This window comes from Gigantopelta aegis, chromosome 6 (assembly GCF_016097555.1).
Source record: "Gigantopelta aegis isolate Gae_Host chromosome 6, Gae_host_genome, whole genome shotgun sequence".
NCBI lineage: Eukaryota > Metazoa > Mollusca > Gastropoda > Neomphalida > Peltospiridae > Gigantopelta > Gigantopelta aegis.
Window position 1 is genome coordinate 16,244,522 of NC_054704.1, and position 27,927 is coordinate 16,272,448.

Here is a 27,927-nt window from a genome sequence, read left to right on the forward strand (position 1 = left end):
TGTTTTTCAAACAAAATCTACATCTAATCAGGTTCAAATTATATTATTGATTAACAAATACTTTTAAATGCTATATTTATTAAACTGATTAATATTAATACTGACATCAACAAATACTTTTAAATGCTATATTTATTAAACTGATTAATATTAATACTGGCATCAACAAATACTTTTAAATGCTATATTTATTAAACCGATTAATATTAATACTGGCATCAACAAATCTGTTGAAATGCAAAATTTACAATGGTAACATATAAACAGCAAATCCCTACAAAAAGCTGGCCAACATTCCAACGGCATGTTCAGGTGAGCTGAAATCATTTAAAACATCAAAATAATGAACTGCTCCAGACACCTGAATCACCCCTCTACTTAGACAATGGACTGTGCTTGTTTTCTCTTTCTGACCTGGGTGACTTCAAACAGCCAACACTGTCAGCCAGGGACCGTATCAAAGGCAAACAAAGTGTGTACACAGTTGATTCCTGCAGTACACGATACTGTTCTGAGTCGCAACAGTCAGTTAGGCGATTAAATCATTCATTCCCAGAGTTACTATAATATTGCGAACATCAGTGCACAATTACGCAAATGGAGCATACGTTATATTTATGGTAGGAGTCACAGACAAAAGACTTGTTTGCCAAGTCATGCAACATACCTACATGTACTTGTACATGTATTTGGGCTAATTCCACGGTTCAGTGCGTTCAGTTTTAAAACTATATACAGTTAAAGCCGAGCAAACTGGCCACCTGTGTTAAACAGCCACCTGATTAAGACGCCATTTTACCATTCTCATAATATATCCCATAGAACACAATTTATAGAGCGCCACTTCATTCAAATGGATATTGGATATTTTATTTTATATTACTAGTACTATAAAGTGTCTGTCTAATAAAGGTTTGACTATCCTGTGTTAAACAATGTGTTAGCTGAAAAAAGGCGAACAAACCGTGTCTTTGTATATATGAAATATTTTTATAGTGCATGCATGAATGAATGTTTAATGATGGTTCGTTTGTTTTGTTTAACACCACCACTAGTTTATATATATTTATCGGCTATTGGATCTCAAACATTTGGTAATTTTGACATAAAGCCTTAGAAAAGAAACAAACTACATGTTTTCATTAGTAGCAAGGGACCTTTTATATGCACAATCTTACATACAGGACAGCACATTCCACGACTTTTGATATACCAGTCGTACTGTACTGTCTGGAACGAGAAATAGCCCATTTGGTTAACCAACGGGGATCGATCCTAGACTGACCATAAATCCAGTGATTACTTTACCACTGAGCTACATCCCGCTAGAACGTTTAATGACACTCCAGCACAAAACATACATTGACTACTGGGTGTCAAACAAGGATAAATATATAAATGGACCATAATGCACTTTTTTTTTAAAGTAGGCCTAATGTCTGTTTTATGGCACCTAAGCACATGCTAAATTATGACTATTTGATAGATTTTAAAGTTATTAATTTAAATGTTTTCATATCAGCAGTATGGTTCATGGTAGCTACTCCTGCACTATGCCAACTGTCCACAGAGCTCATTGTTTTAAAAAGTGAGAGAAGAAACCTGCTGTCCAAATAAAACAGTCCATGGAGCTTATTGTTTTAAAAAGTGAGAGGAGAAACCTGCTGCCCACATAGGCTACTCCTACTATAAAGCTGCAAGGAATATTTTATATGCACTTTCCCAAATACAAGATAGCACATACCATGCTCTCTAATATTTCACTGTCAATCAATTTTATTAGAATCCATTTCAAAGTAACCAGACATAAAAACTATCAGCATATTTGAGGATTTTAGAAATAAATATTTAGAAAATTAATGAAGAATACCACGTATTATTTAACTGAGTAAAGATATAAATAGCTATTTGTATGCTTAATAGGTTTCTTCCCATTCTCTTGTTATTATTCTCTTATGGGGATATAGCTCACTGGTTGATTGGATTTCCCCATCCCAACCAGTGCCTCACAACAGGTATCAAAATCCATGGTATGTGTTGTCCTGTATACAACACCACTACAGCACATTAATTAATCATTGACTATTGGATGTCAAACATTGATCGTTCTGAAAGACAAGTCTTCAGATGAAAAAAGTTAGTTTGTTTTGTTTAACGACACCACTAGAGCACACATAATAAATACTCATTGGTTATTGGATATCAAGCTTTTGGTAAATAGAAGAAACCCACTATATTTTTTTTGTTAGCAGCATGGGATCTATTAAATAAATGTTCCCAAACAGGACAGCACATACCGCTGCCTTTGACACATTAGTCATGGGGCACAGATTAGAACAGAAAAAAAGGTGCATATAAATTATTTTTAGCTGGAAGGAAAAGAAGGAAGGAAGAAAGAAAGAAAGAAAGAAAGAAAGAAAGAAAGGAAGGAAGGAATATTTTATTTAACGACGCACTGTTACAGTGGTACATGTCCTTAATGATGACACAGATAATGACAGAGGAAACTTACTGTCACCATGCAATGGACTATTTTTTCTGATTAGCAACAAGAGGTTTTATAGACAGGATAGTACATAACATGCCATGATGGCCTTTGTTACACCAGTTGTGGAGCACTGGCTGGAACAAAAGATAACCCAATGGGCCCACAAACTGGGATCGATCCTGGACCCACAAACGGGGATCGATCCTGGACCCACTGAGCATCAGGCGAGTACTACTGGTCTACATCTCGCCTTCTAATCATTGTCTGTTTATTCTATGTGTTTCTGGGAGTCGGTTGAGTGCTTGCTTGAGGTGCTTTTGTCCCAGGATCGAACCATCTCGGTGGATCCATTCAGCTAATTGGGTTTTTTTCTGTTCCAATCAGTGCACATGGATAAAGGTCGTGGTATGTGCTTTCCTGTCTGTGGGGAAGTGCACATAAAAGATCCCTTGCTACATTAGGAAAAGTATAGCAGGTTTCCTCTGACTACAAGTCATAATTACCAAATGTTTGACATCCAATAGCCGATGATTAATTAATCAATCAATGTGCTCTAGTGGTATTGTTAAACAAAACAAACTTTACTTTACTCTAATGCCAATTGGATGTAGCATAATGGGTCATTGAATATATTCATTTTAATGTTTCCAATGGGCTCAATGATGTCATGGGGATCGATCCTAGAATGAATCAGGCAAGCACTTTACCATTGGGCAATGTCCTTCCACTTCTTTTTGGAGGAATGGGTTCCTCTCATTCTTTAGACAAAGACTCAGAATAACCATATGTTATAGACACCAAATAGCCATATTTTAAAATGTGCTGAGGTGTCATTAAACATACATTCCATTCCTTTTTTTTAAATATCTCAAATGACTGAACAATTTGCTGAGGCGACGCTGTATAAAACATCCGCTTCTTTTTCAATGAGCCAGAAACACAAAGGTATGTACTATTATTACAGAGATACTATTATAACCAACTAGCTCTGGGCAAAAGTCCAACAACTGCAGTTTTGAGACGACCCCGGCAACTCTGACCTCAAGTTGCAATCCCTGACTACAGGAGTGTACAATTATTCCATGTGGAACCAGACACCACACAAAGAGTGGAAACCACAAACAGCTAAACAAGTTCAAACAGTTCAACATAGTCCGATACAAAAAAATAAACATATATTGACTCTGAATCCCAGAGAAATTCTACAAATTCATCTCACTGAGTTAGTTATCTTGGTAATAATGGACGTAGTGAATTCTAGTGTGTTCAGATTGAACCGAGTTAACTGTAGGTACAGAGAACACTACATAGATTCAGATATCTTATTTTTAGACACCGTGAATTTGTAGCTCATTGTGAACTTTAGTCGAGCTTAAAACTAAAATAAAATATGCCAACAATAAGAGTCATTTAAAAAACAAAAAAAATTCAATAGAAGCTTACAGACAATGTCTGACTAAATATATCACATCATGTTTGCTTATTGTTTGAGAACAAATCAAATTCCAAAACCTGCTATATAAAAGAAAGACGGAATGTTTTATTTAACGACAGATTTAACATATTTTAATTAGTTATAATTTACATGACCTCGGACATTTGGTTAAGAACCACACAGATGAGAGGAAACCCCCCTGTTCCAGGCAATCGGCTACTCTTTCCAATTAGTAGCAAGGGATTTTGTTTTATATATATATATATATATATATATATATATATATATATATATATATATATATATATATATATATAGCATCCCACAGACAGGATAGCACATACCACAGCCTTTGTTACAACTTGTGGAACACTGGATAGGTTAAGATATTGCTCAAAGGGACCACCATCAGCAGGAATCAACCCTAGACTGACTGCGCATCAGGCAAATGCTCTACCACTGGCCTACCTCCCACCCCCCTGCTGTATGTGTAGCTGGTGTGCCGAATAGTTTTATTTCATAATATTGATGGTGATGATGATGCTATGATGATCATGTGACAATATTTGTTTCATTCATTTTGACTGCTCAAAAGGAAGGAAGGAAATGTTGTATTTAATGACACACTCAACACATTTTATTTATGGTTATATGGCATCAGACATATGGTTAGGGATCACACAGATATTGCGAGAGGTAACCCGTTGTCGCCATGTCATGGGCTACTCTTTTCAATTAGCAGCAAGGAATCTTTTATATGTACCATCCCAGACAGGGTAGTACATACCACAGCCTTGATATACCAGTCGTGGTGCACTGGCTGGAACGAGAAATAGCCCAATGGGCCCACCGACGGGGATCGATCCCAGACTGACCGTACATCGAGTGGGCTCTTTACCACTGGGCTACGTTCGCTACTTTTCTATAGGACAACCATTGATGTAAAAGTTGTTTGTCCAAGCACATTTTCACTTATCAGGACAAACGGAAAAGTTCTTATTTCGAATGCTGTGTGGGTTAACATTGGAGGAGAAACCTGCTGAATCCATATATTATTGGTAATTAGCAACAAGAGATTTTGTTTTAATGATGTAGGCTCCTGAAGATAGACAGCACATACCACAGCCTTTGACATACTAGTCATGGAGCACTGGTTTGGATGAGAGAAAAAAAAAACCAATGGGTCTGCTGAGGTGGTTTGATCGTATGACCCAATCGCCTCAGCCGAGCATGCTACCAACTGAAGTAAGTCCTTCCCATGTCACCACTGAAGTCATGATTGAATAAATTTTTGACCTTCCACTTTCAAACATACTGAAAACATGGCTGGCTTATCATGAAAGACTTACACTTGGTGTATTTATCTGGCATTATGATCCTCAGCTGTTGCCATACATGTTAAATGCAGCACTACTTTACAAACATATGTCACCTTATGTTACATGCAAGTATGCATAATCGTAATGATGTTCAAGAGTAAAAAGTAAAAGTAACGTTTTGTACAGGATTTCTCATCACACCGGCATTGTCATAGTGTTTAACTATACACACAGTTTAAAGGGACAGACCCTAGTTTCAACCCATACAAATTAACACTATGTTTAGTTAAAGGGACAGACCCTAGTTTCAACCCATACAAATTAACACTATGTTTAGTTAAAGGGACAGACCCTAGTTTCAACCCATACAAATTAACACTATGTTTAGTTAAAGGGACAGACCCTAGTTTCAACCCATACAAATTAACACTATGTTTAGTTAAAGGGACAGACCCTAGTTTCAACCCATACAAATTAACACTATGTTTAGTTAAAGGGACAGACCCTAGTTTCAACCCATACAAATTAACACTATGTTTAGTTAGTCTACAAACCTGTAGCGCGTTTGGATAAAGTTACAATTGAGTGAAACATGAGTCTGTGACTTTGAAATGGTGAAATACCCTCTAAAAATAGAGTAAAACTCGACTCCATAACTGTTACTTCTCAGACACACCTGCGTTTTTCAAAATATGAGAAATGTCTTTTGTGGTATTAAAAACACCAGGATGACCAAAAACACTTGGAATGTACGGAAATTGATAATCTAAACCATAAAAAGTATGATTTCAGTTACCACAAACGGTTATAATAGTCCAAAATATGCCTTAATGTTTAAAAACTGGAGTATGTCCCTTTAAGCTTGCAGTCACAAGACTGATCACCAATGTGAATTAAAAGTTGAATTGCCAAATTAGTCAATTGCTAAATTTAATACAACATGGCTACATTTAGTCCGTGGCTAATAAAATTTTCATTAAATTAACCAGTTTTGAGTAATTTTAAAAGAAATATGCTATATATTTGAAAATTACTGATGACATACTGAAAATTGTTTTCTTCAACATGTATGTACATGTATGTAGAATTAATTTTCATCAATCTGTTTAATCTGACAAACTTTCAACTGAAAAATTTTTCTCTTGCATTTTATAAAAACTGATTTGTCATTCAAGGGAAATAATTTCTGAGGTACAATTGAGTACTACAAATACGTGTTAACCTGAACAAACCATACTGTCAGATTAACAAGGTTCCAATATATATGCAATTTTCTCATAAGACAGAAATGCTCTGATGGGAAGAGGATATAATAAATAAATTCCAAACAAAATGTTCACAAAGATGATTATTGAAGAATTACTATATTTCACTAGGCTAGATGCTTCAAATTGTTAAATCTGTTCAGCCACTTTTTCTGTCATGAATGAAAGTGGGTTATGAAAAAAAAATCCTCAACTTTTAATATTGGTGGTCTAGAATTAGGGGTTGCACAATGGTCTAAAATGATGGGTCCCATTTCACAATGTATGTCAAGTATCAACCGAAAAAACCATATCATACGTCTTTGACGGACAATATGGAAGATTTTTTTACTTACGTTACAGCAGAAAAGCCAGAAATAATGTAGTTCTTTAAAAACCTGAATTCGGATAAATCCAGAAAACACACATCCATGTTTTGTCCAGTTTAATCACAGACATTTCACAACATAAATATTTACTGAATAAAAAAGTACTTACCGGGCCTATACCATTTACACTGTAACCAGAATTTACAAAACCCTGAAAAAACAAACAAAATGAAATATTAAAACATGTTTCTGTGTACTAATAATTAACTTGAAAACATTTTACTATATATATATATATATATTCCCGTTGGCTCAAACCCCGTCGATGCTCAAAATAGTGTTCGACCCATCCGGTAGTTCGACCCAACCATTCGGTCAACATCGTGTAAGTGTAACTAGGGACTTTGTTTTCAACCCTTCTAAGTTCGACCCAACGAAATTCTATATATATATATATACATATATATACATACACATACATACATACATACATACATACATACATACATACATATATATATACATGAACACACACAAAAATATAGATCAACAAGATTTGAACCAATATTAAAAAATAACAGACTAACAAATATTTTTGCAATCAAATAGATGGACATCGTAATCTCTATTCTACCCAAGTTTCAGAGATCACAACACAATTGTGTAATGTTAACTACTAGCTGCTAAACAATTTTCAAAATGTTCCCTGCTGACCTGTCCCCAGTACATCAGATTGTTCTACATCTCTTGATGATACCCATATCACACAATCACCATTCACCTCAGTGCCCCACAATCACCATTCCACATCAGTGCCCCACAATCACCATTCCACATCAGTGCCCACGATCACCATTCCACATCAGTGCCCCACAATCACCATTCCACATCAGTGCCCCTACAATCACCACTCCACATCAGTGCCACACAATCACCATTCCACATCAGTGCCCTAAAATCACCATTCCACATCAGTGCCGCACAATCACCATTCCACATCGGTGCCGCACAATCACCATTCCACATCAGTGCCACACAATCACCATTCCACATCAGTGCCGCACAATCACCATTTACTATCAATGCCCCACAATCACCATTCCACATCAGTGCCCCACAATCACCATTCCACATCAGTGCCTTACAATCACCACTCCACATCAGTGCCACACAATCACCACTTCACATCAGTGCCCCACAATCACCATTCCACATCAGTGCCCCACAATCACCATTCCACATCAGTGCCACACAATCACCATTCCACATAAGTGCCACACAATCACCATTCCACATAAGTGCCACACAATCACCATTTACTATCAATGCCCCACAATCACCTGGCTGTCTACCTACATGGGTTTCATTTCTTTTTATTTTAAAGTTATTCCAATGCTTATAATTCAGCTCCACAAAGCACCCATGTGGCCTGTGGCTCTGTGGCCAAGGTTGATTATTAGTGGTTATGTAGACAGAAGTCAATGAAGTGACCTACTGACTACTGTCTGAAACCTGCTGTGGGTGGAAGCCGGTACTGGCATGTGAACCCAGAACCCATCAGCCTCAAGGCCAACAGCTGAGCCACTCCACCACTAAGGTCGAAGCTTACGAGTGTTCAATAACTAGTTAAAGTGTCAAGAGGCACTTGCCACCACCTACTAAACTCTGGTAGTATTGAGTAATGAGCTGGTGCCTTGGGGAGGACACCTTTATTAGTGACATCAGGGCACAATATTTCAAATGAACCATCCTTCTGTTCACGTGATGGTTATATAACTTCTAAATTCACACAAATTGCCTATCGATTACATGGTAAACCTTTACATTCTAAAACTTAAAGGGACATATCCTAGTTTAACACTAAGGAATATTTTTGACTATTAGAGCCATTTTTGAAGTGTTTTTGGTCATCCTGGTGTTTTTAATATCACAAAATGCATTTTTCTTATTTTTGAAAACACACGTGCATCTGAGAAGTAACAGTTATGGAGTCAAGTTTTAGTCTACTTTAGCGGGTACTTCACCATTTAAAAGTCAAAGACTCATGTATTACTCAATTGTAACTTTATCCAAATGTGTTTGCAGATTAACTAAACTTGGTGTGCATTTTTATGTTCTGAAACTAGGGTCTGTCCCTTTAAAGCTATAAATTCAGGATCATTATAATTTTATTTGCTAGTCAAATATATACAATTTGTGTAACCAAACAATCGGTTACCAAGGTGACAATCATGTCAATCAAGTTCCGGTTATCAAAGATTTTAAAATATGTTTCCTTGTGACAGATAGCATGTACATGTGCACCATACAAATAAACAGAAAACTAAATTATTCTGAAGATCCTCCACCTCGGTGTGAACACTGCACATCACATTTTGGTGAAGAGCAGTCATAGCAAGCAGATATGGAAAGATAAAATATTGATTAAGGGTGTCTGTACAAGATAGTGTAATTTTTTTATAAAATATGTCAAATAATTTTTCTTTAAAAAAAGCTTACTATAGATTGCGTATGACTTTGGTCTCACAAAATTCTCCTCAATACTCAGCCTTCTTCCACCTACTACACAACAGACTGTCTACAGAAATCCAGAAAAGGGATAGGATGTGGCCCAGTGGCCTGATATGCAATGTGGTAAATCACTCGCCTGATATGCAATGTGGTAAAACACTCGCCTGATATGTAATGTGGCCCAGTGGTAAAACTCTCGCCTGATATGCAATGTGGCCCAGTGGTAAAACACTCGCCTTATATGCAATGTGGCCCAGTGGTAAAACGCTCGCCTGATATGCAATGTGGCCCAGTGGTAAAACACTAGCCTGATATGCAATGTGGTAAAATGCTCACCTGATATGCAATGTGGTAAAACGCTCACCTGATATGCAATGTGGTAAAACACTTGCCTGATATGCAATGTGGTAAAACTCGCCTGATGTGCAATGTGGCCCAGTGGTAAAACACTCGCCTGATATGCAATGTGGCTCAGTGGTAAAACACTCGCCTGATATGCAATGTGGTAAAACACTCGCATGATATGCAATGTGGCCCAGTGGTAAAACACTTGCCTGATATGCAATGTGGCCCAGTGGTAAAACACTCGCCTGATATGCAATGTGGTAAAACACTCGCCTGATATGTAATGTGGTAAAACACTCGCATGATATGCAATGTGGCCCAGTGGTAAAACGCTCACCTGATATGCAATGTGGCCCAGTGGTAAAACGCTCGCCTGATATGCAATGTGGCCCAGTGGTAAAACACTTGCCTGATACGCAATGTGGCCCAGTGGTAAAACACTTGCCTGATATGCAATGTGGTAAAACACTTGCCTGATATGCAATGTGGCTCAGTGGTAAAACACTCACCTGATATGCAATGTGGTAAAACTCGCCTGATATGCAATGTGGCCCAGTGGTGAAACACTCGCCTGATATGCAATGTGGCCCAGTGGTGAAACACTCGCCTGATATGCAATCAGTCTAGTATTGTTCCCTGTCGGTGCACACATTGGGCCATTTCTGGTGTAACAAAGGCCTTGGTATGTACTATCCTGTCTGTGGAATGCTGCACATAAAAGATCCCTTCCTGGTAATCAGAAAGAGTCGTCCATTGCGTGGCAGCAGGGGATTTTCTCTCATTATCTGTGATCCTTATCCACATAACCATAATTAAAATGTGCTGAGTGCCATATTTAAATAAAACATACCTTTCTGCAAACAGATATTTTAACGCTGTGACATAATACATTAGTACGACAAGATATGAGGGTGGAGTGGGGGGGGGGGGGGGGGGTAATTTTATTTAATCAAAATGCTTTTTAACCAATCAAGATTTTGGTTTTCAAAATGTTTTTAACCAATCCGATGCTTGGGTCAGTTCAGTGCAGATCTGTCAGTTAAGGAAAATGCTAATATCGACTTAATGACACATCTAATTATGGGTTTTCCTTTCATTTGTTAACAATTTCATGTTGACAGTTGAAAAATGTTAAATGGAGATCAGAAATTATATGTTTTGATGAGCAGCACTTCGAATGAATGAATGAATGAATGAATGAATGAATGTTTAATGACACCCCAGCACGAAAAACACATCGGCTATTGGGTGCCAAACTATGGAGCAGCACATCGACATTTGTGTTAAATATGCAGATCACTTTCTAAAACTGAGTTTGCAAGCTGGACAGTTGGTGGTAGATTTTCTGCTATGGTCCCATGTCTGGTGAGATTAATGCGAATAAATCATACTTCAGAGATTTTTTCAGGCCACCAATTGTTTGAAAGAGACAATTAAATAGATAAGCGTATGAGACAGGTGGGGGGAGGGGGCAGGGGGACAACTGCGCCTCTAGCGCTGGAGCAAAACCTCAAATTCGGGCAAAAATGATATAGATATTTGGGCAAAATGTGCTGATCGGAGACCTTTTTACCATGTATTTCCATCATTATACCCTCAAAATTAGTTGTAATCCATTTAAAAATGTATTGCGATTTGTTTGCAACCGTATACAGCTGTTTGGTAGTAATGCTAATATGAATAAATGTTGTTATCCAGATTTGGGCACTTTCGCTTAATTCAGGCAAAAGCCAGCCTGCCCCCCTACACACACACACACAAAAATAGGCTGTACACCTATGATTAAATATATATAATATATATATAATATATATATATATATTGAGAATTTGTAGAATATAAATTAGGAATTGTCAGCACCACATTCTTTTGGCACGAGGTCTATATTCGGACGAACAGAATGCCTGGATAAATCTGTGCAAGTTAAGTGAATATCGAGGAGAATTTTGTGAGATCAGAGAGTCGTATAGTCTATAAAAAGTTTTTTTTGAAAGGAAACTTATTTTACATACCGTGTTCGTTAAAATTTACACATTCATTCACCACCACTTTTTGAGATGACATAAATGACCATGGGGTGTCATTTTGTTGGATCCCTTTTCTTTTTATATAGTGTATAGGATATGCTGACTGCTGCATAATATGAATTGAAACTTTTTAAAGAGCTATTTACAGTTTGTTATAAATAATTTCTTCCCCCAGTATTTATAAATAAATCAAGATTTTATAGACATAAAAAAATACTAGATTCATATTAGTATATTCCTCATACTTATTCATACCAAAGCTTAGATTCATATAAACTGTAGTGATGATATCAGTATTTTGTTACCATAGCAATGACTGCTCTGTATCAGGCCCAACTGGTCTTCAGAAGAAATAGTCATCAGCTAAGACCAGTCTATTTTTGAGGGGAGATGGGTAGCCAGGACAATGTGAGATTTTTAGATGGCGGTTCAGATAGACTGATCGAAGGTGGGACAAGTTGTCCAAAAGTACATTGTATTGCCTTTTGTTGAAAACTCAATTTGCTCTGAACAAAACAAGTCCAGGTGAAGAAAAAAAATGAGTCAATGTCCCATTAGTTCATTGACTATGTTGCAGTAACCAGTCCGCACACTTTGATTTAAGGCATACCCTTGGTCACACAAAAGCCAAACAAAGCATGTAATAAAACAATCTGTTCACAGTCTTTGACTGTTGACCAAAAGGAAAGGAATAAATGCTGAACAAAAAATGCCAGCACTTTTTACATTATGGTTATCCGATCTCAACATATGGTCATTGTGACATTCATTATAGAAAATGGCATAACATGTACAGTCCTGTAGGGACTGGGGGAAGACCTGTGCCCCAACTAGAGGACAAAAATGTACATGTTTTTTGTTCTACTCTATATAAAGGTAAAATTAAATATGGCGTGTGCCCTTCCACTAAACACCGACTCCCAACTAGAGATTGTGATCACATACACACACACCCCAGATATCGAACCAAATGGGTCTCTTTGTTGGTAACAGGGGTCAATTCTACATCTAGGCTACATTCTGTACACAATTGTCTCAGAAATCGGCTCTGTGACACAAATTTAGAAGTGTAGAAACCAGGCCAGTCGCGGCAATTGAATTCAGGACAGTTGCACCGTGTGCAAGTCTTAACTACTGACCCACATCCTGCTCCCATGTTTGTCCACATTCAAAGTTATTTTATGGTTATCCTGACAAATGAACATTATCAGCAACCAAGTAGTGTCTAATTAGGTGTTTGACAAATGAAATTTGGGACACATGGTCTAGACAAGAAACCCACTGCAAATCTAATCCTGTAATGCACTTTCATGTCCAAGACAGCACATACCACAGCAAAACCTCAATTACTCAGGTAGATTTAACTTGATGAAACCCTAAATTCCACCCACAGGTACATGTACAGAAAATATGTAGGGGGAGGGGGGATGTGTCTAAATCGTTGTGAGCGAAGTTTCTATCAGTGTTCGAATCATGATTCCCCGAAAAATATATTTAAAAAAAAGAAAATTTACTTTGAGGTGGTTGACCCCAAAATCCCCTGCATGCTGCACACACACACACACACACACACACACACACACACACACACACACACACACACACACACACACACACACACACACACACACACACACACACACACACGATCAACCCAGTGGGCAACTTCCTATTCCAATCATGGCTCCAGGACAATGGTAACATATGACTGAAGCCAATATATCCTATTAATGGATGGGGGTTATTTGCAAGTATCATTGCTGGTGATGTTCTAATGTAATCTAACAGCCACTGATTAAACAATTAGTTGTGCTGCCATTAAACAAGCATATTACTAACATGGTCATGGTCTTGCTTTTGACACACACTTGACAGTTCATTGTAACACCTTTGTAAAAGACAATTTATCATCATCACCAATTAATTTTAGGATCATTTTAGGATAAAATACATTATTAAAAAGAATCACCCAATCATCATCATAAATATATATACATGTATTATGTATAATATTGGTAATCCCGATATTAGGACACAACACATTTTATTTACAGTTATATGGCGTCTGACATATGATTAAGGACCACAAAGATATTGAGCAAGGAAACCTGCTGTCACCACTTCAGGGACTACTCTTTTTGATTAGCAGCAAGGAATCTTTTATATGCACCATCCCATAGACAGAATAGTACATACCACAGCCTTTGACGTACCAGTCGTGGTGCACTGGCTGGAGCGAGAAATAGCCCAGTGGATTTTCACTATATACTACCATTACTCTTTCCTTTCTCCCCTATACTCCACTCTAATGGACCATACTTGCTGCTAGGTGCTGTAACAATAGTGGGGCAAGTGCAGGTCTCACCCTGTCAATTGACAAATTAGACATCTGCTGGTGCTAGCTTTTTTTTCAATACAAAATGGCTACATTTTATTTATAAAATTTGATTTAAATTAGCCATTTCTATGGAAATAATCTACATATTTATGGCCCTTCAATGTGAGAAATAGAAAAAGAAGGCCTGGAAGTGAAAAATAGGAAGGGAAGGCCTGGAAGTGAGAAATAGGAAGGGAAGGCCTAGAAGTGAGAAATAGGAAGGCCTGGAAGTGAGAAATTAGAAGGGAAGGCCTGGAAGTGAGAAATCAGAAGGGAAGGCATGGAAGTGAGAAATCAGAAGGAAAGGCCTGGAAGTGAGAAATAGGAAGGCCTAGAAGTGAGAAATAGGAAGGCCTGGAAGTGAGAAATCAGAAGGGAAGGCCTGGAAGTGAGAAATAGGAAGGCCTAGAAGTGAGAAATAGGAAGGCCTGGAAGTGAGAAATCAGAAGGGAAGGCCTGGAAGTGAGAAATCAGAAGGGAAGGCCTGGAAGTGAGAAATAAGAAGGCCTAGAAGTGAGAAATAGGAAGGCCTGGAAGTGAGAAATCAGAAGGGAAGGCCTGGAAGTGAGAAATCAGAAGGGAAGGCCTGGAAGTGAGAAATCAGAAGGGAAGGGTAATTTATTTCCAATCATCAATAACCGACCACCACATTACAGAACGTTGACTCATCCATCAAAGGGATGATCAGAGGGGAAATTTCACAGCAAAAGGCTTGTGTAGATTGGTGGATATATTCTTTTCACCGGGAATGAAATGGTATATCTGCTACAGATCACTATTGATCCACAAGCATTACACAACATTTGCTGTAACTGTAGGAAGCACAATTACACAGAGAAGCTCACACTGTGATTATTAAATAAAGTTTACTGCACAAATACGCATACTGTTACAGGAGGCTAAAGCTGCAACAATCGGGAGTCATGAAAGAACAGAACTATTTCTTTAATGACATCTCAACACAATGTTTTATGCTGTGACATAATATATATATAAAATCTAGTGTCTAATATATGGTTACTTTGACACTTGGTCGCAAATGTGTACGAGATTCTTAAACATAATACAAAAGCCTACATATAAGACATCAAAACAGGAAAGGAAAGCCAAACCAGGGACCTCATTTACAAAGCTCTTTTAGGCTCTGCCAGACAACAAAGCATCCCCTTTGCAAGTCTTTTAGCATTGCACTGCGAGATCGCAAAGTTGTGAGAATTTAGTGAATTAAGCTCCAGAGCTCAGAATTTGTTAGGTTCCTGCAGCAATTTTAAAAGGTTTTTGCTGAAGGTAACATGCTCACTTATGGCAGTTTTGAATCTGCCTATAGACATTTTAATCCAGTAACTTTTGCAACAAATAAATGTAACTTTAAAAGCAAAAATTATTCCCTCAATGGATGGCAATGTTTATTATCCAGCAGCAAAAAAACTGCCCCATACCTATAATTCATACCACAGCTACTATAAAACTGCCCCTTACCTATAATTCATACCACAGCTACTATAAAACTGCCCCTTACCTATAATTCATACCACAGCTACTATAAAACTGCCCCTTACCTATAATTCATACCGCAGCTACTATAAATTGCCCCTTACCTATAATTCATACCGCAGCTACTATAAAACTGCCCCTTACCTATAATTCATATTGCAGCTACTATAAAATGCTGTTGGTGCCATTGTTAAGTTCTAGGCCTACTAAACACATTACTATTTCCCATCAGTAAAAGATATATTAGCAACTTCTGCAATCACTGAAACTTGCATAGCAAATTGCAACACAATTCGGAACAAAATGTCCCGTTAACACACTGTATTGTGCAGGGTTTCTGCCACATTTTTTTGTAGATGTTTTTGTTTAAGTTAAAATTAATTACTCTTTTCATTCCTGTATGATTTTCATCATAACCCTAACCCATTTTCTTTCTGGGCTAGGCCCCACATCCATCACCATTTCATGTACATTCTACCACATCATTCATTATATCTGCCACTGAATCATTGTAAAACATGATATGATGATACTTTTGGTTGAAACTGATGCCTAAATGGCCATAAATAACATGTACTTAAATGTTAAGAATTCAATAATTTTTATAAAAAGTCTAACCATATTGAATAGAATTTATGATAGCTATCATGATTTTAAAAATGAAAATTATACCAAAAAAAATAAAAGCTATAGTATAAAGGAATTTCAGTTCTTGGCTATTCTTTGTGGGTCATAAAGGGCAGACAGTCTATTTTTTATTTCTTTTTAATTGGTTTTAAACTGTTAAAAGTGTTTTACTGTATAAATCTATTCCATATATAGCTAATATAGACCAAGAACATGTGATTGACAAAAGCCAGGAGACAAGGATGATGTCACAGGTAAATAGTGCAGTGAGCCAGGTGGGGACAAAAACATCTGGCCAGTCACGGTTGACTGCTCACCAATCAGCTGTGTAGAATCCACCAACCATGTCTCCCCCATCCCATGATGGCCAGAGTGGAACACAGAGGACAGAGGAAGACAAGGCATGACACGGTCTGCCGCTCTCAGACCATTGTTCTTGGATCAATACATGACTTAACGTTGGACACACTGGCCAGTGAACAGAGTCAAGCTGGCTCCCTTCACACTAATCTGTAAATTTAGATGCTCAAGCCCCAGATGGCAGTCCGTCAGAGCCTGGTTACATGTAGATGAGGTCAATGTATCTGGTTCCGAGCTCAGTCAAATTGGAAGGGAAAGGAAAGGAATGTTTATTTTCAGTGCCACCTTGGAACATTTTGATGTACTATGAGGTAGGGGTTATAGGCCACTGCTTTTATCAGGAGGAGCTGCTACTATGGGGTAGGGGTTAGGCCACTGGTCTTATCAGGAGCTACTATGGGGTAGGGGTTAGGCCACTGGTCTTATCAGAAGCTACTATGAGGTAGGGGTTATAGGCCACTGCTTTTATCAGGAGCTGCTACTACTATGGGGTAGGGGTTAGGCCACTGGTCTTATCAGGAGCTACTATGGGGTAGGGGTTAGGCCACTGGTCTTATCAGGAGCTACTATGGGGTAAGGGTTAGGCCACAGCTTTTATCAGGAGCTACTATGAGGTAGGGGTTATAGGCCACTGCTTTTATCAGGAGGAGCTGCTACTATGGGGTAGGGGTTAGGCCACTGGTCTTATCAGGAGCTACTATGGGGTAGGGGTTAGGCCACTGGTCTTATCAGGAGCTACTATGGGGTAGGGGTTAGGCCACTGGTCTTATCAGGAGCTACTATGGGGTAGGGGTTAGGCCACTGGTCTTATCAGGAGCTACTATGGGGTAGGGGTTAGGCCACTGGTCTTATCAGGAGCTACTATGGGGTAGGGGTTAGGCCACTGGTCTTTCAGGAGCTACTATGGGGTAGGGGTTAGGCCACTGGTCTTATCAGAAGCTACTATGCTTTTATCAGGAGCTACTATGAGGTAGGGGTTATAGGCCACTGCTTTTATCAGGAGCTGCTACTATGGGGTAGGGGTTAGGCCACTGGTCTTATCAGGAGCTACTATGGGGTAGGGGTTAGGCCACTGGTCTTATCAGGAGCTACTATGGGGTAAGGGTTAGGCCACAGCTTTTATCAGGAGCTACTATGAGGTAGGGGTTATAGGCCACTGCTTTTATCAGGAGGAGCTGCTACTATGGGGTAGGGGTTAGGCCACTGGTCTTATCAGGAGCTACTATGGGGTAGGGGTTAGGCCACTGGTCTTATCAGGAGCTACTATGGGGTAGGGGTTAGGCCACTGGTCTTATCAGGAGCTACTATGGGGTAGGGGTTAGGCCACTGCTTTTATCAGGAGGAGCTGCTACTATGGGGTTGTTCTTATCAGAAGGTGCTACTATGGGGGGTAGGGGTTAGGCCATTGTTCTTATCAGAAGGTGCTACTATGGGGTAGGGGATGGGGTAGGGGTTAGGCCAGTGGTCTTATCACAAGGAGTTACTATGGGATAGGTATTAGGCCACTGGTCTTATCAGAAGGAGCTACTATGGGGTAGGGGTTAGGCCATTGTTCTTACAAGAAGGAGCTACTATGGGGTAGGGGTTGGGGTAGGGGTTAGGCCATTGTTCTTACAAGAAGGAGCTACTATGGGGTAGGGGTTGGGGTAGGGGTTAGGCCAGTGGTCTTATCAGAAGGAGTTACTATGGGATAGGTATTAGGCCACTGGTCTTATCAGAAGGAGCTACTAAGTCAAGGTTCTAGTGATGTTCAGGTGGTCGGCTGGGCTCTACCGATGTCGTGATCCATTACAAAAATTAATAATTAATTATCATGGAAACTCAAGCTAGCTCTGTCACTCACCAAATTTGCCTAATACAAATTTTAAACACAAATGGCAAATTTTATTTTAATTTGGCGAAATAATTTTCCATAAAGATTGATATAATTATGTCTTTTTACCATTTCTGAACAGAAGCTTTGACTGTGTATTTAAAATAAAGATCTATACATCCAAAATCGATTTAAATGTCTTGGGTTTTTTAAATATTATTTGATCAATATTAAAATATTTTCCATGGGGATTAAAATCCCATAAAGGGGTTCACAAATCTGAAATACCTTTGGATGGACTGTCACTAACCCTATTTATGATTATAAGTATTTATGATTGTCATTATATGTGACATTGCCAAAGGAAAGTCCTACCATCCCTTTACTATAGGATCAAACACAACAAGGCTATGCATTAATCCCAACCTCAACCCCGATTATAAGGAATGAATTGCCGGCATCAGGAGGACACGAATCCGGCGTGTAAGTAGATATAAGCACAGACCGAGAGCGTGAACGAGCTGCACAGAGGGAATCAATTGTGCTATTCTCACGATGACATTTGCCGACACCTCTCCGCCTCTGCAGCTAGTACCACAGTATTGATTTTAAAGTCTATCAGTCCGTCAGAGGACGTCATAAAAACAACATGAAGCAACATGAACATCGTGTATGTGGCACCAGAATCAGCCAATAGACGAGACCGTTCTACTGCTGATTTCAGAGATGTGAAATAATCAGACAGATTTTGGAGTTCTGGTTATCTCCTTCACGTCAATTTTTCATTAAAATACATTCTGTCTAATAAATAAGTAGAAAATTTCAACTCTTAAAAGCATGAAATATAAAATGTTTTGAATGCAGATTTTGATGATGTAAAAAAAAAATATCAGATACATTTTTTTTTGGAGGGTGGGGGTAGGTTCATGTGAGTACTTATTTAATAAAAATTAAAATAAGTTCTGTTAAGTAAACATGGAAGCTGAATCTTTAAAAAAAAATATTATAGTTGTATAAGTGCACAGACTGGTTTTTGTCATATGAAATAATGTGACAGGTTAAAATACTAGTTTCATCATTTTTATTTTTAAAAAGTTATGCTAGGTAAACATGGAAGTCGAATTTATATATTAACCACCCCCCCCCCCCCCAAAAAAAAACCCCATCCCTCTGACAGTACAACAAGTACATACATATATAAAATGTTAAATAATCAGGAACAGGTATATATTGCTGGGGTGGGAGGTGTGTCAGGTATCCTCCTTTTCATTAATACATTAATGTTAAGTAAACGTGGAATTAAGATTTGTTTAATACAAAATGGTAATGCACAATCTTACTTTAAATCTGGTAGCCCTCAGGAACAATTGACCAGCAGCTCCATAATTTTAATAAATGTTTAAAAAGAGATAAAATGGAAAATCATTCTCGGTGGCTACTTGGTTTAGACATTTGGTAGCCCGAGTGAGAAATCAGTAGCCAAAAAAAACCGGGCTGCCGGTAAGGTCGAGCCCTGATCAGTGTTTCTGCCAGAAAGATATTCTTGGGTATGACACTATGAAACTGAATATTTACAATGTGTGTGCTAAATGAATAGTGGGTATGGGGGACCTCCCCCACAAAGAAAATGGGTTAAGTTTAGGGTTAGGGTTTAGAAAAGCATATAGTGATGATAACGAGTCAACCTTTTGTTAAAAGGTGAAATTAAAAAATAAAAATTAGGGTATGTCACCATACCCATTTTACCGTCTGTCAGAAACCCTGCAGTCATGGATATACAAATATTTAACACCAAAAATCACAATGGTAATAGTTTAAGATTTTTTTAGCTGCTTTTATGTATTTAAATTTTAACACAAAGAGCATGACACTAGTCACAGTGAAAGTAGTATCACTGAATTAACAGGTTCCTGCTACAGATCTGCTATAAAAATAACACAAAAACATATTTTATTTATTACCCATAATCGATCTTAATTTATATCACTCATTTTGTTGATGTTCCTGTAAGGTTGTATGTAGTGCGCCAGTCGATGACGTCATTGTGTGACGTCAAAAGTGTTACATCCCACATGGCATTTTAGTGGGATGTATCACTTTGATATGTACCAAGATATTTTTAACCATATGGGTAATAATTTATTTTATGTTACTGCAATTGTCTTTGATATAAAATAATCAAAGACTTTTTTTTCTTTTTCAGTAAAAAACATTGTTAGGGAAATATGGATGTAGAATTATATTTAACACAAATACAGACTGCAAATATTTACGATGGAAAACAATCAGACAGATTTAAAAAAAATTAATTCTCCTTTTATTATTTAAACAACTAAGACGTATTTAAAAAGAAAGCACTCTAATAAAGTTGAGATGACTGCTTATTCATTAATTTCAATCAACGAATATAATCCTTTGAATAGTTAGTTTGATGATTGTACTGATTAATAACCATCAATAAATATTTTTATGACGGTTAATACAACACTTCATTGACCAATTCCTCTTGCCAAGTGGTTCCTTGAAAACAGCTTTCCATCTTTGATTTGTACAGGATGAGTAACTACATTACCACAAATGTTTTAAAAATTGAAAAAAAGGTTTACATTATTTATTTACTATCAAAACACACATTACAAATTATGAACATTACATTACTTGTAAGATTTGCTAAAACCTCCATTATTGTTGTACACATTAGTGGTCTATAGATACCATTTATCATACAATGTTTCAAAAGTTAGGGAAAAGTGATACAATAACTACAGTAAAAGAAAGTGTCGCCCAAAAAAATTGATAAAAAGTATTTATCAAAAGCAAGACAAAACCATAGGTATTTAATATTTGGGAAAATACCTTGTAACTTTAATCAAATTTGCTGTTTTTTTAGTTAACAGGAGCACAAGTTTATAAAATATGCTGCATTAACATTTCACCATTGCTGAGACGTCATAAAATGTACAAGTAAATCATTTCTAAACTTTTAAAATTTATTCTTTAAAGATAAATTTTAAATGCAAGAAATGTTGTTCTTGTGACATAAAAACTGATTTCATTCAAAAACACATTTGTTCATATCATGAACCTTATGAACATATGAAAGTACTGAAAAATAGTCTGTATTTGAACATTATCTGAAAACCTTGCACCAAGATCTTTCTAGAAAATGATGATGATTAATGTACACAATAAAATTTCATTATATTCATCAGTGCTCACACTGGAACAAACTTTGAATAAGCCATTAGTCAAAGACTAATGATGTAGTCACTGTGCATTGAAAAAATAGCAACTGGCTAATTTGGCAATGGACAGGGTGAACCCCTATTAATATATGTACAGGGCTAATAGAATCTTTAAAAAATTCACTAGCCATGGGATCAGTAATTTAAAAAATTTACTAGCCACAATTAAAAATCCACAAGCCCTACTTTACTTTAAGTAAATACAATTCTACTAATTAATAATAATAATCGGATATGTCACCTAAAGAAGGAGATGGAGCTTAAAAATACTAAAATTGTGTGTGAGAGTGGGTTACAGGATATTCATATTTAAAATAGACTAAAATGCAGCATTTGATAATTTTTGTTTTCACTAGCCATTGGACATGGTAATATTAGTTATTTACTAGCCCAACATTGAATATCACTAGCCATGGGAGTGGGGCTACCATAATCTAGAAGCCCTGTATGTATTCCTACATTCTGAATGTTTTGCGCCCAACTGCAATAGAAGAAAGGGTGGACGGCCTCCAAACTATGCAAGACAATCATTTACACAAGCCATGACAACTCCTGCAATTAAGAAAATGTCCATGGCAAAAAAAAATTGCCATTGAAAAAAACCCTGAATATAGTACAAGACAAAAAAAGTGTCGTGGAGAAGTAACAACTCCACAGCATTGCCGATTGCCGTGGGCAATTGCAGGGGTTGCCTCATTCATAAATTTTTTCTGGTATGCTAAATATGTTTTAACCCAACTGTATCTGAAAGAAGTATGGACAGTCCAGAACTATGCCTGCAACACCAAAAGGCCTCTCTAACAAATGTTTATTCATATGCATTAGTAAAAACTCACAATATTCATATATTTATTGCTTGATGCCGAATATCTTTCAAGCCAAACTGCATCACAAATAACTGTGAACGGTCCATCTCTATTCTATATGGTTTACATTTGACATTTACAAGAATATACAAACATGATGACTCACCAGCCAGTCTTCAAAATTATGTCATGCCATCAATTTACATCAGACTATTTTTTTTTATGCTGGTTTTTTCTTGAGACACTGATTGCCAGAACAGACTATCATATCACATCATTACACACTGCTAATGTGAGTGGTACTGAAACTAGCCCACATGCATTACCAGCAATCATATATCTGGGCTTTTTTTCACCATAGTGTCAGTGGGAATCAGTGGGCATTTCATTACAGATCATCAGTTATAATCAGTTTTACACGAACTGATCAACTTTTGATTACACAATTGGTTAAAATTATATGAATATATGCACCTGTTGTTGTAGTCACTGGATAGAGCCTACAAACTGCTAATTTAATCACTTTTTAATAGCTTTTTTCGTCACATACCAGCTCCAACATATTTACCTCAATACCATCATCTAAACCAGTTCGAGGAACAATTACAGAAAGACATTTTCACGATCATCACATCAGTAAAGCTCAACTGATCAATTTTTATATAATTGATCATTTAAACATCACTACTTTACAGCGCATGTTTAATATCTGATTTTTTTATTTTCACGATCATCACATCAGTAAAGCTCAACTTATCAATTTTTATATAATTGATCATTTAAACATCACTACTTCACAGCGCATGTTTAATATCCGATTTTTTCATTTTCACGATCATCACATCAGTAAAGCTCAACTGATCAATGTTTATATAACTGATCATTTAAACATCACTACTTCACAGCGCATGTTTAATATCTGATTTTTTCATTTTCACGATCATCACATCAGTAAAGCTCAATTAATCAATGTTTATATAATTGATCAGTTAAACATCACTACTTCACAGCGCATGTTTAATATCTGATTTTTTTCACAACTTTATGTGGAACATTGATTAGCTCAATCTTAGTTTTCAACTATTGATAATGCTTGCCAAATCAGGTAATGTGGATCCATTAAAGGAACATGCTTCATCAAAACATTTGCTGTCCTTCAGACTCTGGAAAATGTCTCAGCCAATCAAAAAGCCAGGCAACCACTTTTTTAACAGCAAAACTATATCATGCCTTTCAGTTGATTGTGTTTACTAATGTTTAGGAAGTATTCCTTTTTACAATGAAATTTTAACAACTGTTCTAAGCAAAACAGAGAATGTTGCTGCTAAAAGCAATAGACAGGATCATGTATCTGAATTTGTACTCTCTCTTTTTAATCCTACTGACACTTTTCGTTTTTATTCAATCACAGCTCTTATTTTGTCCCCAGCTTCTATCTGTTAACTCCTACCAGCTTCTCCCATCCTTCAACTTCTTTCTAACTACCAGCTTCTCCCATCTTTCAACTCCTTCCCAACTACCAGCTTCTCCCATCTTTCAACTCCTTTCCAACTACCAGCTTCTCCCATCTTTCAACTCCTCCCAAAATACCTGTTTCTCCTATCTCTTATTTTGTCTCTAACTTTTAACTCCTACTAGTTCCTCCTATCTTCCAGCTCCTTCCCAACTACCAGCTTCTATCTACCAACTCATTCCCCATCTACCAGCTTCTCCCATCTTTCAACGTCTTTCCAATCTACCAGCTTCTCCAATCTTAATCAACTCTTCTCAATATACCAGCTTCTCTCATGTTAATCAATATCTTCCCAATCTACCAGCTTCTCCCATCCTTCAACTTCTTTCCAACTACCAGCTTCTCCCATCTTTCAACTCCTTCCCAACTACCAGCTTCTCCCATCTTTCAACTCCTTTCCAACTACCAGCTTCTCCCATCTTTCAACTCCTCCCAAAATACCTGTTTCTCCTATCTCTTATTTTGTCTGTATCTTTTAACTCCTACTAGTTCCTCCTATCTTCCAGCTCCTTCCCAACTACCAGCTTCTATCTACCAACTCATTCCCCATCTACCAGCTTCTCCCATCTTTCAACGTCTTTCCAGTCTACCAGCTTCTCCAATCTTAATCAACTCCTTCTCAATATACCAGCTTCTCCCATGTTAATCAATATCTTCCCAATCTACCAGCTTCTCCCATCTGAATCAACTTGCTCCCAATCTACCAGCTTCTCCCATCTTAATCAACTTGCTCCCAATCTACCAGCTTCTCCCATCTTATTTTACTTCCTCCCTTCTTAATCAACTTCCTCCCAAACTGCCAGCTTCTCCCCATCATAATCAACATCTTCCCAATTTACCAGCTTCTCCCAACTTAATCAACTTGCTCCCAATCTACCAGCTTCTCCCATCTTAATCAACTTCCTCCCAATCTACCAGCTTCTCCCATCTTAATCAACTTCCTCCCAATCTACCAACTTATCCCATCTTAATCAACTTCCTGCCAATCTACCAGCTTCTCCCATCTTCACAACTTCCTCCCAATCTACCACCTTCTCTCATCTTTCAACTTCATTTGCTCTCCCCCTCCATATTCCAGTCATTGTCTCACCAACCAAGGAACCTTTGTTTTCAAAATCTTGTTTAGCAACTACTGTTCAATGTTTTTAAATTATGTAGTGATCTCTGAAACTTGCATAGCGAATTGCGACACGATACTGAACAAAATGTTGCCAACCAACTGCAACAAATGCTTGTCATTTTCCATTAGCTTTAGCTGTGGGTTCAATCGACCATTTCTGAGTGTGTTCATGTGGTTACTTCTGGAACTGTTAAGAGGCACGTGTATGTAACCATCCACTACTCTCCTACTATCAACCATCATTAGTTAAGCAAGGAACATTTTCTTCAGTTCTGTCTATACAAATTCCAGAGATTGGTACATACTTCTAAATATCAAAAGATCATTGCAAAACAATATTCACTAGTGATTGTAAAAACAATTTTCAACCTGAATTATACTTTTGAAAACAGAATGTTCCCAGTTAGGATCATGAGTATGCCAAGTTGGTGTAGGGATCTCTACAGAAGTCCACCCATTGAGAAGTTGAGACAGGTGTGTGAAACTGGTTGTACAGGGTTAAAACAGACGAAAACCATAGGAAAAATACAAAAAAGATGACAGATGAAAGATGAGGGTGATTAATTAATTAAAATGTGAGGTAGCCTGATGGGGTTTGAACCACTGTCATCAACTTTACTGTCCAGCAGCGTATCCACTGATTTTGTCAACAGAGGATGCTGCTGCCAGAAGAAAAATGACATGATTCAGTTATGTAATAACACAGCCTGGAGTGACATTGCTACAACGTCTGTAATACTTACATAATCATGAAATGCTTTAGCTTCACTAGAATGATCACATGTCTCTCTTCTTTCAGGTGCTGCACAGTACAAATCCCAAAACACACTGCAATACAGAAACATGTACAGTTCATCACAGTCTTAATGAATACAAACAAACAAACACTGGGTACTGTTTTTATTAGATGGTGACAAGCAGCAATTTCCAGCACCCACAACTTCTGCTGCCATCACCTAATACAGTCCTACCATCATGTGATGTTACTTTGAACATGGAAATAATACACTACCATCATATGATAATCCATACTGTACTTAAACATAGACCTAATACACTCATAACTCATGCTATTCATGTGATGCTACCGTAAACATGGACCTAATACAGATCTACCATCATGCTACCGTAAGCATGGACCTAATACACTCCTACCATCATGCTATCTTAAACATGGGACCTAATACAGATCTACCATTAAACACAATCCTATTATCACGTGATGCTATACTTCAAAAACATTATAAAGAAGAGTTTCCCTTTGATCACCCCAGCTCCCCTCTATATTTGCCTGGACAGTTTTAGGAGAGCTGCAAATTGACTGCCTTGCAATGAATGTTTTATTAATTTTATTTGAAACATCACATCCAGCCTTATTGATATTGATATGTTGGGTAAGGATAGAGGAAAGTCTACGTAATGCTTTGGCAATTGTCGACAATCAAATGGTTGCTAGCTACTGCGTCTAAAATACAAATTTGTTCTTAAATCTGAGCCACAGAGCTTTAGTTTGATTAATCTCGAGTCCAGTCATGACATTAAGCTTTCATGTTATTAACCAGTACTAAAGCTACACGAAGAAACCCATTGCCCCTATACGTCACCACAAGAAAGTACAACACTGGTTCATTTAGGGGCCGGACCTCTGATATCCACCTGTCATCATTGGGAGCAGCATTGATAGACTACATGTAACTATAGTTTTCAACAGAAAAGGTGAGTCAAATTGACCACCTTGCAGCAAAAAACATTTTTTAAAGATTTTTCAAAACTGTCCGGTTGCTTGCCTAGCATGCACTACTGCAGCAGTGTGAGTGCCCACCGAGATTTTTCTCATGGTAAAAACTGTGACTGTCTAGACAGGATCATCCACCATCATTTAAAAGATCCGTTTCAGACCGCCAATGAAATCAGTATCATCATCCAGGGATGCCAGATGCGTGAGTCTATGATTAGCAGATCAAGAGCACAGCAACTACCAACTAGTTAAGAGGACATGTCCTGATTTATAGACTGCCTGGAACACATGCAGCAGGCACAAAATCATGTCAATTGAATATGGAGGTAATGGCAGACCATTCTCAAGGCATTCTGTGCAACAATGATTTACCACTTCAAGTTGATGGACATGTCAGAGCAAGGTGAAGGAGAACTGACTATTATGCCAATGACATGATGAAACAAGTAATCTGTAGTGAACCAAGAGTAATGCTGTGATGTGAATCCTTCACCAAATCACAAGACCTGCATCACTACTCAGCAGATACATCAACCAGGTCCAATGTCCTCATATTCAGCTATTTTGTTATGGTCCACAAGATCTCTTTAAGCAACACAATGCATGCCCAGTCTTAGCCAGGATCATCCAGAAGTTCCTTCAATACAACATTCAGATCATGGTCTGAACTCAACTGAACCCTGAGCAGAACCTTGTATTGAAAACACTTTCTGAAACAATTCCAAAGGCATCTCAGTCGAATCTGTTCTAGGCCAACATCTGGCCTGGTGCTTAATAAGAGTCTGAGACAGTAATGTCATGACTGACAACGCCATACAAATTGCATGTGTGTGACGTCATTTGAGATTGAGTTTTATAAGCACAGGCTCAGATGCCCAATTGCATCAGGCTATCCTCTGAGCTTGGGATGACATTCATCAGGCAGCAGGGGCGAGTGTAGCCTAGTGCTAAAGTGCTTGCCAATGGTGGACCCATTGGGCTATTTCTCATTCCAGTTAGTGTTCCACAACTATGTAACCAAGGCTGGGGCATGTACTTCCCTGTCTGCAAGATGCTGCATATAAAAGATCCCTTGTTACTAATCAATTGAATGGTGACAGCAGTTTTCCACTCTCATTGTCTGTGTGGTCCTCGAC

The 27,927-nt window shown here is 37.7% G+C and overlaps 1 protein-coding gene across 7 annotated transcripts in view; it reads right to left on the reverse strand.

Annotated features, from left to right (window-relative positions):
• LOC121374051 (single-stranded DNA-binding protein 3-like) overlaps positions 1-27,927 on the reverse strand; it is a 135,033-nt gene that overhangs the window by 104,375 nt on the left and 2,731 nt on the right. For all 7 annotated transcript variants that reach the window (XM_041500944.1, XM_041500941.1, XM_041500943.1 and 4 more), the window contains exons 4-5: positions 25,797-25,881; positions 6,985-7,026 (exon numbers count right to left, since the gene is read on the reverse strand). In XM_041500944.1, the coding sequence (XP_041356878.1) occupies positions 6,985-7,026; positions 25,797-25,881 (127 nt within the window). The remainder of the gene's footprint in view (positions 1-6,984; positions 7,027-25,796; positions 25,882-27,927) is intronic.